At 46.2% G+C, this 14,041-nt stretch overlaps 1 protein-coding gene across 1 annotated transcript in view; it reads left to right on the top strand.

Moving 5' to 3' along the window:
- The first annotated feature begins 256 nt into the window (after positions 1 to 256).
- ITGA4 (integrin subunit alpha 4) overlaps positions 257 to 14,041 on the top strand; it is a 224,226-nt gene continuing 210,441 nt past the window's right edge. The window contains exons 1-2 of the mRNA XM_063933332.1: positions 257 to 591; positions 767 to 888. Coding sequence (XP_063789402.1) covers positions 398 to 591; positions 767 to 888 — 316 coding nt within the window. The 5' untranslated portion in view covers positions 257 to 397. The remainder of the gene's footprint in view (positions 592 to 766; positions 889 to 14,041) is intronic.

Here is a 14,041-nt window from a genome sequence, read left to right as displayed (position 1 = left end):
TTTTATTAGTAAAATAACCCAAAGCCCCTTAAACCAGTCAGTTTCATAGCATCCCAGCTGGTCTGCTTTCACCACCTAACCAAGAAGGGGGGCTCTGTTCCCTTGTATGTGGGCCATGTGGAGCTCATGATTAATTGCTGCCTAGGTACATCCTGCAGTTATTCAGAAAGTCTGAAACTTCTGCAAAAGTTTAAAAAGTCTGGGCTGAGAGTGGGTGTGGCCAGACGTTGCTGAACTAACACCCATGCTGGAAGACACAATGAGAGTTATGGGCTGCCTCTGGATATTTACAATCAGTCACCCTGCAATCAGAAGCCTTCAATGCAAGCACATTACATCCCATTGGAAAGAAGAAATTACTTTGGGGAACCCAGTAAGACGTATTGCATAGATCATCATGCAGAGGGGAAAAGGCTGTATACTGGGCAATCTGGCTTACCCCTGGAGTGGGACCCTGCTGCTCTGTATGTTTTGCACAAAGCTCGCTGGAACTTATAACATTGAGGAGTCAAACCCTGTGGTTTTTCATGGACCAAGTGGAACTCTGTTTGGATACTCTGTAGTTTTTCACAGCAACGTTGAGGATAAATGGTGAGTTTCCACATCCATCGAGTAGAATGAATGCTAGTATCTATCTGTATCATTAGTTATGCATTACATCTATAAGAATAAGACCCTTGTACAGTATGTCATCACAGTGTCATATGAATATAGATGAGCTTTTATTCCTGCATGAACAGTCTTTTCCCTTTATTTGCTGCTGCAGGCTTATCGTTGGAGCCCCAAAATCCAACCAGACAAAATACTCGGGTATCATCAGCCCTGGGGCAATTTTCAAATGCAAGATTGGAAATAATACAGATAGGACATGTGAGCCAATGGATGTAGGTGAGTGTTACAGGGGAGGATGATGACGTCATGGGTTTAATATTAAGATATTTCATGGGAGATTAGCAGATGGAGAACTGTAAATTACTAGAACACTGGCAGGGTACATACTTCATTAGGGGGTTACAGTTTAATTAAAAGATAGCTGGGATCTCTGCAGAAGACAAATGCATGTTGTGGCTTTCCAGCTGTTGTGCATTTACAACTACCATAGCTTGCTGGGAGCAGTAGTTCAACAGCAGCTGGAGAGCCACAGGGCTCCTTATCACTTTGCTACAATTGTCTGTGTAGCTGTTATTTTACACTAATGAAAATGTGAGTTTGATTGGGTTTTATTTCTAGCATCTCTGATTATGCTGAGCTTTCTAACACATTTTTTAATTACAATTACAGTAGAACAAATAATTTAACAAAACATGACATGTACTGTTCCTGGCAGATGTTTAACAGATAGATCTATAGACCTGTTATATCTAAAGGGGGGGGTACACACAGAGCGATTTTTACTTAATTTCTAAGCAATCTCACTAGAAATTAAGCACACATCACTCCGTGTGTATGGCGCCGGCAACAGCAATGCACAGTCCCGCGTGTTGCTATCGCCGGCTCTAGATTTGGCATGCATGCATGCCAAATCTAGTTAGATCGCTCACTTCACCGCTTGGTGAAGTGAGCGTTCCACTTGCCGACGTCCCCCTCGCTCAGCACATATCGCGCTGTGTGCTGAGCGGGGAGAGAGATGTGTGCTGAGCGTTCTGTGACAGATCACCTAGTCCCCTTTAACTCTGCTCCCCAGCTGCTGGCTGGGACTTTTAGTTCCACAATATCTGGCAAACCACACATTGAACTTCCTCATCTAGTGCGGCTCTATCGCATACGTGCACTCCCGGCGGGACTAGGTGATCTGTCCGCCTAGCCCCGCCGGGAGTGCACAGGGATGCTCACCGACGTGCGCGCGTCCCAGACATGGCGATAGGCAGATGGAGCCACGATTAACGTGGCTCCATCTGTATTTAATTTCAGGGCTTATTTGGGCATTATTTCTCTAAAGTGAAATATTGAAAACAGTGCTATTAAACAGATTTTGCTCAATTAGGAGTGAAGAAATGACACTAGCAAGCTTAATTTTGACTCCCAAACATTGGGCCTATACTAACTAATCTAAATCTAATTCTCTCTGCACATCTTACATCTGCCCCACCTGCAGTGCACGTGGGGGTAATTCAGAGTTGATCGTAGCTGTGCTAAATTTAGCACAGCTACGATCAGGCACACTGACATGCGGGGGGACGCCCAGCACAGGGCTAGACCGCCCCGCATGTCAGTCCCTGCCCCGTCGCAGAAGTACAAAAGCATTGCACAGTGGAAATGCTTTTGTACTTCAGGAGTAGCTCCCGGCCGGCACGCTGGCTGGGAGCTAGTCGTCACTGCCCGGGTCGCAGCAGCTGCGTGTGATGTCACGCAGCCGCCGCAGCCAATCCCCAGCACAGTCCGTCACACCTGTAAATCAGGCAGAGGCCATCACTGGGCTACAACAGCCGTCGGCTGTCTGCCATGCGCCGGCGCACCGGGGCATGTGCAGTTCAGGCTGGTCGGCTGCTGTGCGAAATCGAATTAGGCCCTTGGTTTTGCCCATTAGCTAACAAATTTGCTGCTGCGATCAGATCTGAATTAGGCCCATTGATAGTTAAGTCTGGAAGCCGTAGCCATAGTACCTAAAAAGGGTGTGATACGTTATACCGGCGGACGGGGTGCCGGCTGTCAATATCCCAATATTTGTATCCCGCCTGCCAGAATGTCGGCAGCTGGGCAAGCGCTAAGAGTCCCCTTGCGGGCTTGGTGGCTCGCTGCGCTTGCAACAAGATCTGTTCCCACTCTATGGGTGTCGTGGACACCCACGAGTGGGAATAGCCCTGTTGCCCCAGGGTTCCAGCTGGCAGCCTTGTCGTCTGTCGGGATTCTGGCGTCGGTATACTGAACGCCGGGATCCCGACAGCCGACTTTTTAACTACATCCCCCTAAAAATTTACAAACTAGAGGATCATTTGTCTAGGCAGATTGTTAGTAGGTGCTCCACTTGTTTCTCTAAATTATTGATCTTTGTTTTGCTTCTTTGTAAAGTTATTTGTAAATATTGTTTTGCTAATAAAGTGAAACAACTTGTTACAGTTAATGTGTGCTACGTGCATTTTGTTGCATGTTGAAGCATAAATATAAGCATGGTTTCACTTCCAGTATGAAATTGCAAACTGTATGTACTTTGGGCCTAATTCAGTAAGGATTGCAAATTCTGCTAATTAGCAGAATTTGCAATCCTTTTGCTAGCATGCTGGGGGCCGCCCATCGCAGGGCAAAGCAGCCCAGCATGCTGACCACCGCCCCCCTCCTTCCCCTTCAACAAGCAAAAATTGCAAACGCCGGCGCAGCTTAGCTAGCGTCCGCATGAAGCCCACCGCCATGTTCCCGATCGAGGCAGCTGTGTGTGACGTCACGCAGCCGCCGCGATCATGCCCCTGACATGCTCCCGTTTGCGCCCCCCCCCGTTTGGCCGCCCCAGCAATGCTCCGTCTCCTCCCTGGAAACAAAACATTGCCACCCCCCCTCCAAGGCAGAGGTTGGCTCGCACCTGAATTAGGCCTTTTCTGTAAAAAAACAAAACTGGCATATATTATTTTCATTCACAATGAAACCAAACTGAACACTATGTGTGGTATATGTGTGAGAGGGGAGTGTTTGTCTATGTATGGGGGGCTGGGAATTCATCACATCTGGTAGATAACATACCTTGGTGGGATGTTCTGTGCAGGAAATGGGGCTGATCTGTAACACACAACTTCCTTAAAGTTCTAAGTTAGTGGTAATGTTGGCATCCTGTGGTGCTCCAGCTGACGTTTAACTGAAGCTCCCAGAATTCTTGGCGGTCGCTGACTCTCCAAGGGTCATATAAGAAATGTGCAAAACTAAGTGACAATATGTGCCTGTTTATTTGCTTGTTTTTGTGGGAATTGTAATGGTGATAGAACATGAAAATGGTCGTACATGGAAGCAGCTGGGGGGATTAGGGATACACATACAGTAAGTAGGTTTGAGCTAGGCCCACATATCAAAATGATTATGATTGTGTTATTGAAATTTAAATGAAATTTAAAGGTTAGAGATTTTGACATTATGGAGGTAATCCTATTAGAAGCAACCTAGTCCATGCAGGTGGGGGAACCACGCCTTGGCCTAATGCTGGCATTGGCAGTGATGGCTTACTGATTATTGCGCGTTGTGCTTTAACCCGGCCAGGAGTAAGCAAAGCATGGTAGGCTTTGCTGAACCCTGAAAGGTGTTGCTGGGTCTTCATCGCCGGCAATAGGGGCCATTCCGCTTGCACCAACTACATAGTTGCCTACCGTCCTGCATTCTGCAGGAGACTCCCTGAAATAGTAGCAATCTCCCTGACTCCCTGAATAGTCCATCAATCTCCCTGATCGCACCTTACCCCCATTATGCAGCTGTTACATTCTTGGGGAAAAAGAGAAATCAGAGATACATACATTCAAATGGGATCATCAGCGCCATTTCCCTGTATTGGTTATAAGACACGGGATGCGGTAATGTGCCACCAGTCACATTACCAATGCCGGAATCCCACCTGGTGGAAAGCCCGACACTTGGCATGCCAACTAACAGGAACTATTCCCACTCGAGGGTGTCTACGACAGTGTCCACGACCCGTATAGTGGGAATAGAACCTGTGGCAAACGCAGCGAGCCACTGAGCCCGCTGCATGGCGCTGGCAATCTAAACACCGTGATCCTGGTGTCGGTATGGTGACCAGCGATCACCCATACCCAACCCATAAGGCACAATGATCCCTATGGGTATATGCATTTTAAATAAGGTTTCTCGTGGCCACTTACAGTATAAGGAACCTCTGGTAAAACACAATACACAAACAAATCCTGCAAAATATCAGTGTCTTTTCTTCAACAAGTAGATCTTAATCACTTTGGGTCTCATTTACATCTGGATGTAAGTCATGTGTATGACACGCCTCTCACATGTAGCTGCACACGTCTGCGCAGGTAGATGTTACTTTCACAATCTCCCTGTAAGCAAGTATGAGTTTAGCTGGCATTAGGGCTTCTTAATAAACAGCAGTAAGCTACGCTTACAACTGACTGTTAAATATTGAACAGATGTCATTACTCTTTTTAGCATCAGAAACAAGTGCTAAAGGGATTATGACTGTGTACAGGAAGCGGTTAAAAAAAACGCTACTTGGGATCCCGGCAGTCACGATGCCGACGCTAAGATCCCGACAAGCGCTGAAATCCCACCGCCGGATTACCGGCGCCACAGCCTGTTCTCCTTCTTCGAGGGAGAATATAACCTGTGGCGAGCGTAGTGATCCTGCAAGGGGCTTTCTAGTGCCTGCCATGCTGCCGGCATACTGGTAGCCGGGATGCCGCAACCGGTATACTGACGGACGGCATCCTGGCCGCCAGTAATTCATACCGATCCCCTGTGTACTATAGCATAGATTGTTTAAGTAGTAAAAATTTTTATTAATAGTCTCTTTCAGGCAACAGCAAGGAGACAGAATAAGCTTTCTCAAATGAATGGTGTCCTGTTACTTCATCTCATGTATGCAGTGTCGGACTGGGGCTTGAAGGGCCCACTGGGGGAACACAGTGATAGGGGCCCATATTTAGGGGTGTGTCCAGTCTCCAGAGGGTGTGCAGCCAGCCGCCATATTGGTTTTCCTAACCATTAGAGAATGCATGGGTTGGGCCCTTTGATAAATATATTTAATAAATACTGTTAATGCATACAACATAATGTAGCAGAGTAATAACAGCAGTGCACTTACAGAATACACCATAGTCCTGTGCAGTATTGGGGACATATGTATAATGTATAATACAAGAACATAGCGTGGAACCTGATTCCCACAGTAGGAGGTGGGGACCCACAGGCAGTGGGACCCACCAGGGTTTTTCCCTGGACCCCTGTTGGCAAGGCCAACCCTGCATGTATGTCAGGTCTCCGCAGCAGCTGGACCCCCTGTCTGTACCACTCTGTCTCATGCCATCACACTTTCAGTTTCTCAGCCTCGTGAGTTGACACTGGAGACATCCACTGACTTGTCACTTCCTATACACTACACAAACCAGCACACTGCCAACTAGTCTACATCTCAGCCCACATACTGGGGGACAATTATGGAAACTTCACACAGGAAACAGCACAGAATATGTGGTGTTGCCTGTAGCAACCAACCAACCAACCAACCAACCAATCAGATATCTTTCTTTATTTTCTAAGCTATATGAAAAATAAAATGCCACTTATGGGTATAGTTATTAAAGTGCGGGTTTACAAAAGTGAAGTTGTTGCCCATAGCAACCAATCAGATTCAGGCTATTATCTTTTAGAAGGAGCTAGATACATGATACGTGCTGTAAAATTTGATTGGTTGCAATGGACAACAGCTCTACATTTGAAAACATTTGAAACCAATCAGCTGCTGCGTATCATTTTATAGAATCTATTTTATAAATGTTACCTCAACACTGATTGGTTGCCATGGGCAACTTCTCCACTGGCTCACTTCTCCACACTTTTCGCTGCTTCATGAATAGACCAATTTACCACCAACGAAATCTATATATGGTGTTACAATTCTAACTACATCTACAGATGGCCACGCTGAGCCTTCACCGGTGGTCTATAGATCCTTCATGCTTTTTGTGGCTGGTTTTGTGATAGCTGGGTCATTAGAGCTTCTAACAGGTACTTTCCACAATACATGAAAAACTACTGCGTTGACTGTATGGCCACAAATGCCTCAGATTTATTATCTATATGGACCCCAAAATTGCTATAGAAACCTATACAATAGAACAAGATCATTGCCATAATATTTTGGAACGGTACCCTGCAGCCTTGAGAGGTGCAAGGGGTGTTCTTGGAATGCACAACGTTGCTTAGCTACATGAGCATGGCCCTGTCTTCATGACATCACAATATTACTAGGGATGTGCACTTGAAATTTTTCGGGTTTTGTGTTTTGGTTTTGGGTTCGGTTCCGCGGCCGTGTTTTGGGTTCGACCGCGTTTTGGCAAAACCTCACCGAATTTTTTTTGTCGGATTCGGGTGTGTTTTGGATTCGGGTGTTTTTTTCAAAAAACCCTAAAAAACAGCTTAAATCATAGAATTTGGGGGTCATTTTGATCCCAAAGTATTATTAACCTCAAAAACCATAATTTCCACTCATTTTCAGTCTATTCTGAATACCTCACACCTCACAATATTATTTTTAGTCCTAAAATTTGCACCGAGGTCGCTGGATGACTAAGCTAAGCGACCCTAGTGGCCGACACAAACACCTGGCCCATCTAGGAGTGGCACTGCAGTGTCACGCAGGATGGCCCTTCCAAAAAACACTCCCCAAACAGCACATGACGCAAAGAAAAAAAGAGGCGCAATGAGGTAGCTGTGTGAGTAAGCTAAGCGACCCTAGTGGCCGACACAAACACCTGGCCCATCTAGGAGTGGCACTGCAGTGTCATGCAGGATGGCCCTTCCAAAAAACACTCCCCAAACAGCACATGACGCAAAGAAGAAAAAAAGAGGCGCAATGAGGTAGCTGTGTGAGTAAGATAAGCGACCCTAGTGGCCGAAACAAACACCTGGCCCATCTAGGAGTGGCACTGCAGTGTCACGCAGGATGGCCCTTCCAAAAAACACTCCCCAAACAGCACATGACGCAAAGAAGAAAAAAAGAGGCGCAATGAGGTAGCTGTGTGAGTAAGCTAAGCGACCCTAGTGGCCGACACAAACACCTGGCCCATCTAGGAGTGGCACTGCAGTGTCACGCAGGATGGCCCTTCCAAAAAACACTCCCCAAACAGCACATGACGCAAAGAAGAAAAAAAGAGGCGCAATGAGGTAGCTGTGTGAGTAAGATAAGCGACCCTAGTGGCCGAAACAAACACCTGGCCCATCTAGGAGTGGCACTGCAGTGTCACGCAGGATGGCCCTTCCAAAAAACACTCCCCAAACAGCACATGACGCAAAGAAAAATGAAAGAAAAAAGAGGTGCAAGATGGAATTGTCCTTGGGCCCTCCCACCCACCCTTATGTTGTATAAACAGGACATGCACACTTTAACCAACCCATCATTTCAGTGACAGGGTCTGCCACACGACTGTGACTGAAATGACGGGTTGGTTTGGACCCCCACCGAAAAAGAAGCAATTAATCTCTCCTTGCACAAACTGGCTCTACAGAGGCAAGATGTCCACCTCATCATCATCCTCCGATATATCACCGTGTACATCCCGCTCCTCACAGATTATCAATTCGTCCCCACTGGAATCCACCATCTCAGCTCCCTGTGTACTTTGTGGAGGCAATTGCTGCTGGTCAATGTCTCCACGGAGGAATTGATTATAATTCATTTTAATGAACATCATCTTCTCCACATTTTCTGGAAGTAACCTCGTACGCAGATTGCTGACAAGGTGAGCGGCGGCACTAAACACTCTTTCGGAGTACACACTTGTGGGAGGGCAACTTAGGTAGAATAAAGCCAGTTTGTGCAAGGGCCTACAAATTGCCTCTTTTTCCTGCCAGTATAAGTACGGACTGTCTGACATGCCTACTTGGATGCGGTCACTCATATAATCCTCCACCATTCTTTCAATGGTGAGAGAATCATATGCAGTGACAGTAGACGACATGTCCGTAATCGTTGTCAGGTCCTTCAGTCCGGAACAGATGTCAGCATCAGCAGTCGCTCCAGACTGCCCTGCATCACCGCCAGCGGGTGGGCTCGGAATTCTGAGCCTTTTCCTCGCACCCCCAGTTGCGGGAGAATGTGAAGGAGGAGATGTTGACAGGTCGCGTTCCGCTTGACTTGACAATTTTGTCACCAGCAGGTCTTTGAACCCCAGCAGACTTGTGTCTGCCGGAAAGAGAGATCCAAGGTAGGTTTTAAATCTAGGATCGAGCACGGTGGCCAAAATGTAGTGCTCTGATTTCAACAGATTGACCACCCGTGAATTCTTGTTAAGCGAATTAAGGGCTCCATCCACAAGTCCCACATGCCTAGCGGAATCGCTCCCTTTTAGCTCCTCCTTCAATGCCTCCAGCTTCTTCTGCAAAAGCCTGATGAGGGGAATGACCTGACTCAGGCTGGCAGTGTCTGAACTGACTTCACGTGTGGCAAGTTCAAAAGGTTGCAGAACCTTGCACAACGTTGAAATCATTCTCCACTGCGCTTGAGACAGGTACATTCCACCTCCTATATCGTGCTCAATTGTATAGGCTTGAATGGCCTTTTGCTGCTCCTCCAACCTCTGAAGCATATAGAGGGTTGAATTCCACCTCGTTACCACTTCTTGCTTCAGATGATGGCAGGGCAGGTTCAGGCGTTTTTGGTGGTGCTCCAGTCTTCTGTACGTGGTGCCTGTACGCTGAAAGTGTCCCGCAATTCTTCTGGCCACCGACAGCATCTCTTGCACGCCCCTGTCGTTTTTAAAAAAATTCTGCACCACCAAATTCAAGGTATGTGCAAAACATGGGACGTGCTGGAATTTGCCCATATTTAATGCACACACAATATTGCTGGCGTTGTCCGATGCCACAAATCCACAGGAGAGTCCAATTGGGGTAAGCCATTCCGCGATGATCTTCCTCAGTTGCCGTAAGAGGTTTTCAGCTGTGTGCGTATTCTGGAAACCGGTGATACAAAGTGTAGCCTGCCTAGGAAAGAGTTGGCGTTTGCGAGATGCTGCTACTGGTGCCGCCGCTGCTGTTCTTGCGGCGGGAGTCCATACATCTACCCAGTGGGCTGTCACAGTCATATAGTCCTGACCCTGCCCTGCTCCACTTGTCCACATGTCCGTGGTTAAGTGGACATTGGGTACAACTGCATTTTTTAGGACACTGGTGAGTCTTTTTCTGACGTCCGTGTACATTCTCGGTATCGCCTGCCTAGAGAAGTGGAACCTAGATGATATTTGGTAACGGGGGCACACTACCTCAAGCAATTGTCTAGTTCCCTGTGAACTAACGGCGGATACCGGACGCACGTCTAACACCAACATAGTTGTCAAGGCCTCAGTTGTCCGCTTTGCAACAGGATGACTGCTGTGATATTTCATCTTCCTCGCAAAGGACTGTTGGACAGTCAATTGCTTGGTGGAAGTAGTAAAAGTGGGCTTACGACTTCCCCTCTGGGATGACCATCGACTCCCAGCAGCAACAACAGCAGCGCCAGCAGCAGTAGGCGTTACACGCAAGGATGCATCGGAGGAATCCCAGGCAGGAGAGGACTCGTCAGAATTGCCAGTGACATGGCCTGCAGGACTATTGGCATTCCTGGGGAAGGAGGAAATTGACACTGAGGGAGTTGGTGGGGTGGTTTGCGTGAGCTTGGTTACAAGAGGAAGGGATTTACTGGTCAGTGGACTGCTTCCGCTGTCGCCCAAAGTTTTTGAACTTGTCACTGACTTATTATGAATGCACTGCAGGTGACGTATAAGGGAGGATGTTCCGAGGTGGTTAACGTCCTTACCCCTACTTATTACAGCTTGACAAAGGCAACACACGGCTTGACAAATGTTGTCCGCATTTCTGGTGAAATACTTCCACACCGAAGAGCTGATTTTTTTGGTATTTTCACCAGGCATGTCAACGGCCCTATTCCTCCCACGGACAACAGGTGTCTCCCCGGGTGCCTGACTTAAACAAACCACCTCACCATCAGAATCCTCCTTGTCAATTTCCTCCCCAGCGCCAGCAACACCCATATCCTCCTCATCCTGGTGTACTTCAACACTGACATCTTCAATCTGACTATCAGGAACTGGACTGCGGGTGCTCCTTCCAGCACTTGCAGGGGGCGTGCAAATGGTGGAAGGCGCATGCTCTTCACGTCCAGTGTTGGGAAGGTCAGGCATCGCAACCGACACAATTGGACTCTCCTTGTGGATTTGGGATTTCGAAGAACGCACAGTTCTTTGCGGTGCTTTTGCCAGCTTGAGTCTTTTCAGTTTTCTAGCGAGAGGCTGAGTGCTTCCATCCTCATGTGAAGCTGAACCACTAGCCATGAACATAGGCCAGGGCCTCAGCCGTTCCTTGCCACTCCGTGTGGTAAATGGCATATTGGCAAGTTTACGCTTCTCCGACAATTTTATTTTAGATTTTGGAGTCCTTTTTTTACTGATATTTGGTGTTTTGGATTTTACATGCTCTGTACTATGACATTGGGCATCGGCCTTGGCAGACGACGTTGCTGGCATTTCATCGTCTCGGCCATGACTAGTGGCAGCAGCTTCAGCACGAGGTGGAAGTGGATCTTGATCTTTCCCTAATTTTGGAACCTCAACATTTTTGTTCTCCATATTTTAATAGGCACAACTAAAAGACACAGAGGTAGCTACAGCCGTGGACTACCGTACTGTGTCTGCTGCTAATATAGACTGGATGATAATGAGATGAAATCAATATATATTATATCACACTAGTACTGCAGCCGGACAGGTAGATATATTTATTATGTAATGACTGATGACGGACCTGCTGGACACTGTCAGCTCAGCAGCACCGCAGACTGCTACAGTAAGCTACTATAGTAGTATGTATAAAGAAGAAAGAAAAAAAAAAAAACACGGGTAGGTGGTATACAATTATGGATGGACGAGCGACTGCCGACACAGAGGTAGCTACAGCCGTGGACTACCGTACTGTGTCTGCTGCTAATATAGACTGGATGATAATGAGATGAAATCAATATATATATATATATAATATCACTAGTACTGCAGCCGGACAGGTAGATATATTTATTATGTAATGACTGATGACGGACCTGCTGGACACTGTCAGCTCAGCAGCACCGCAGACTGCTACAGTAAGCTACTATAGTAGTATGTATAAAGAAGAAAGAAAAAAAAAAACCATGGGTAGGTGGTATACAATTATGGATGGACGAGCGACTGCCGACACAGAGGTAGCTACAGCCGTGGACTACCGTACTGTGTCTGCTACTAATATAGACTGGATGATAATGAGATGAAATCAATATATATATATATATATATATATATATATATAATATCACTAGTACTGCAGCCGGACAGGTAGATATATTTATTATGTAATGACTGATGACGGACCTGCTGGACACTGTCAGCTCAGCAGCACCGCAGACTGCTACAGTAAGCTACTATAGTAGTATGTATAAAGAAGAAAGAAAAAAAAAAAAACCACAGGTAGGTGGTATACAATTATGGATGGACGAGCGACTGCCGACACAGAGGTAGCTACAGCCGTGGACTACCGTACTGTGTCTGCTGCTAATATAGACTGGATGATAATGAGATGAAATCAATATATATATATATATATATATATATATATAATATCACTAGTACTGCAGCCGGACAGGTAGATATATTTATTATGTAATGACTGATGACGGACCTGCTGGACACTGTCAGCTCAGCAGCACCGCAGACTGCTACAGTAAGCTACTATAGTAGTATGTATAAAGAAGAAAGAAAAAAAAAACCACGGGTAGGTGGTATACAATTATGGATGGACGAGCGACTGCCGACACAGAGGTAGCTACAGCCGTGGACTACCGTACTGTGTCTGCTGCTAATATAGACTGGATGATAATGAGATGAAATCAATATATATTATATCACACTAGTACTGCAGCCGGACAGGTAGATATATTTATTATGTAATGACTGATGACAGACCTGCTGGACACTGTCAGCTCAGCAGCACCGCAGACTGCTACAGTAAGCTACTATAGTAGTATGTATAAAGAAGAAAGAAAAAAAAAAAAAACCACGGGTAGGTGGTATACAATTATGGATGGACGAGCGACTGCCGACACAGAGGTAGCTACAGCCGTGGACTACCGTACTGTGTCTGCTGCTAATATAGACTGGATGATAATGAGATGAAATCAATATATATATATATATATATATAATATCACTAGTACTGCAGCCGGACAGGTATATATATTTATTATGTAATGACTGATGACGGACCTGCTGGACACTGTCAGCTCAGCAGCACCGCAGACTGCTACAGTAAGCTACTATAGTAGTATGTATAAAGAAGAAAGAAAAAAAAAAAACACGGGTAGGTGGTATACAATTATGGATGGACGAGCGACTGCCGACACAGAGGTAGCTACAGCCGTGGACTACCGTACTGTGTCTGCTGCTAATATAGACTGGATGATAATGAGATGAAATCAATATATATTATATCACACTAGTACTGCAGCCGGACAGGTAGATATATTTGTTATGTAATGACTGATGACGGACCTGCTGGACACTGTCAGCTCAGCAGCACCGCAGACTGCTACAGTAAGCTACTATAGTAGTATGTATAAAGAAGAAAGAAAAAAAAAAACCACGGGTAGGTGGTATACAATATTATATATATATTATATACAATTATATATATATATATATATATATATATATATATTAAACTCACTGGTGGTGATTATTAAACTGGTGGTCAGGTCACTGGTCACACTATCAGCAACTTGCAAGTAGTACTCCTAAGCAGACAATCACAATATATATTATACTGGTGGTCAGTGTGGTCACAATGGCAGTGTGGCACTCTGGCAGCAAAAGTGTGCACTGTACGTTATATGTACTCCTGAGTCCTGCTCTCAGACTCTAACTGCTCCCCACTGTCAGTGTCTCCCCCACAAATCAGATAATACAGTCACACTATCTATCACTTCAGCAAGTAACTACTAGTACTCCTCCTAATGCTCCCCAAAATTACTACTGTGTCTCTCTCTACTGTCTCACTCTCTTCTCTATAAACGGAGAGGACGCCAGCCACGTCCTCTCCCTATGAATCTCAATGCACGTGTGAAAATGGCGGCGACGCGCGGCTCCTTATATAGAATCCGAGTCTCGCGATAGAATCCGAGCCTCGCGAGAATCCGACAGCGGGATGATGACGTTCGGGCGCGCTCGGGTTAACCGAGCAAGGCAGGAAGATCCGAGTCGCTCGGCCCCGTGTAAAAAAAACTGAAGTTCGGGCGGGTTCGGATTCCGAGGAACCGAACCCGCTCATCCCTAAATATTACATGTTCTGGATG

Source organism: Pseudophryne corroboree, chromosome 7 (genome assembly GCF_028390025.1).
Source record: "Pseudophryne corroboree isolate aPseCor3 chromosome 7, aPseCor3.hap2, whole genome shotgun sequence".
NCBI lineage: Eukaryota > Metazoa > Chordata > Amphibia > Anura > Myobatrachidae > Pseudophryne > Pseudophryne corroboree.
Note: the sequence above shows the minus strand (reverse complement) of the source record. Positions and strands in the feature narration are given on the sequence as shown.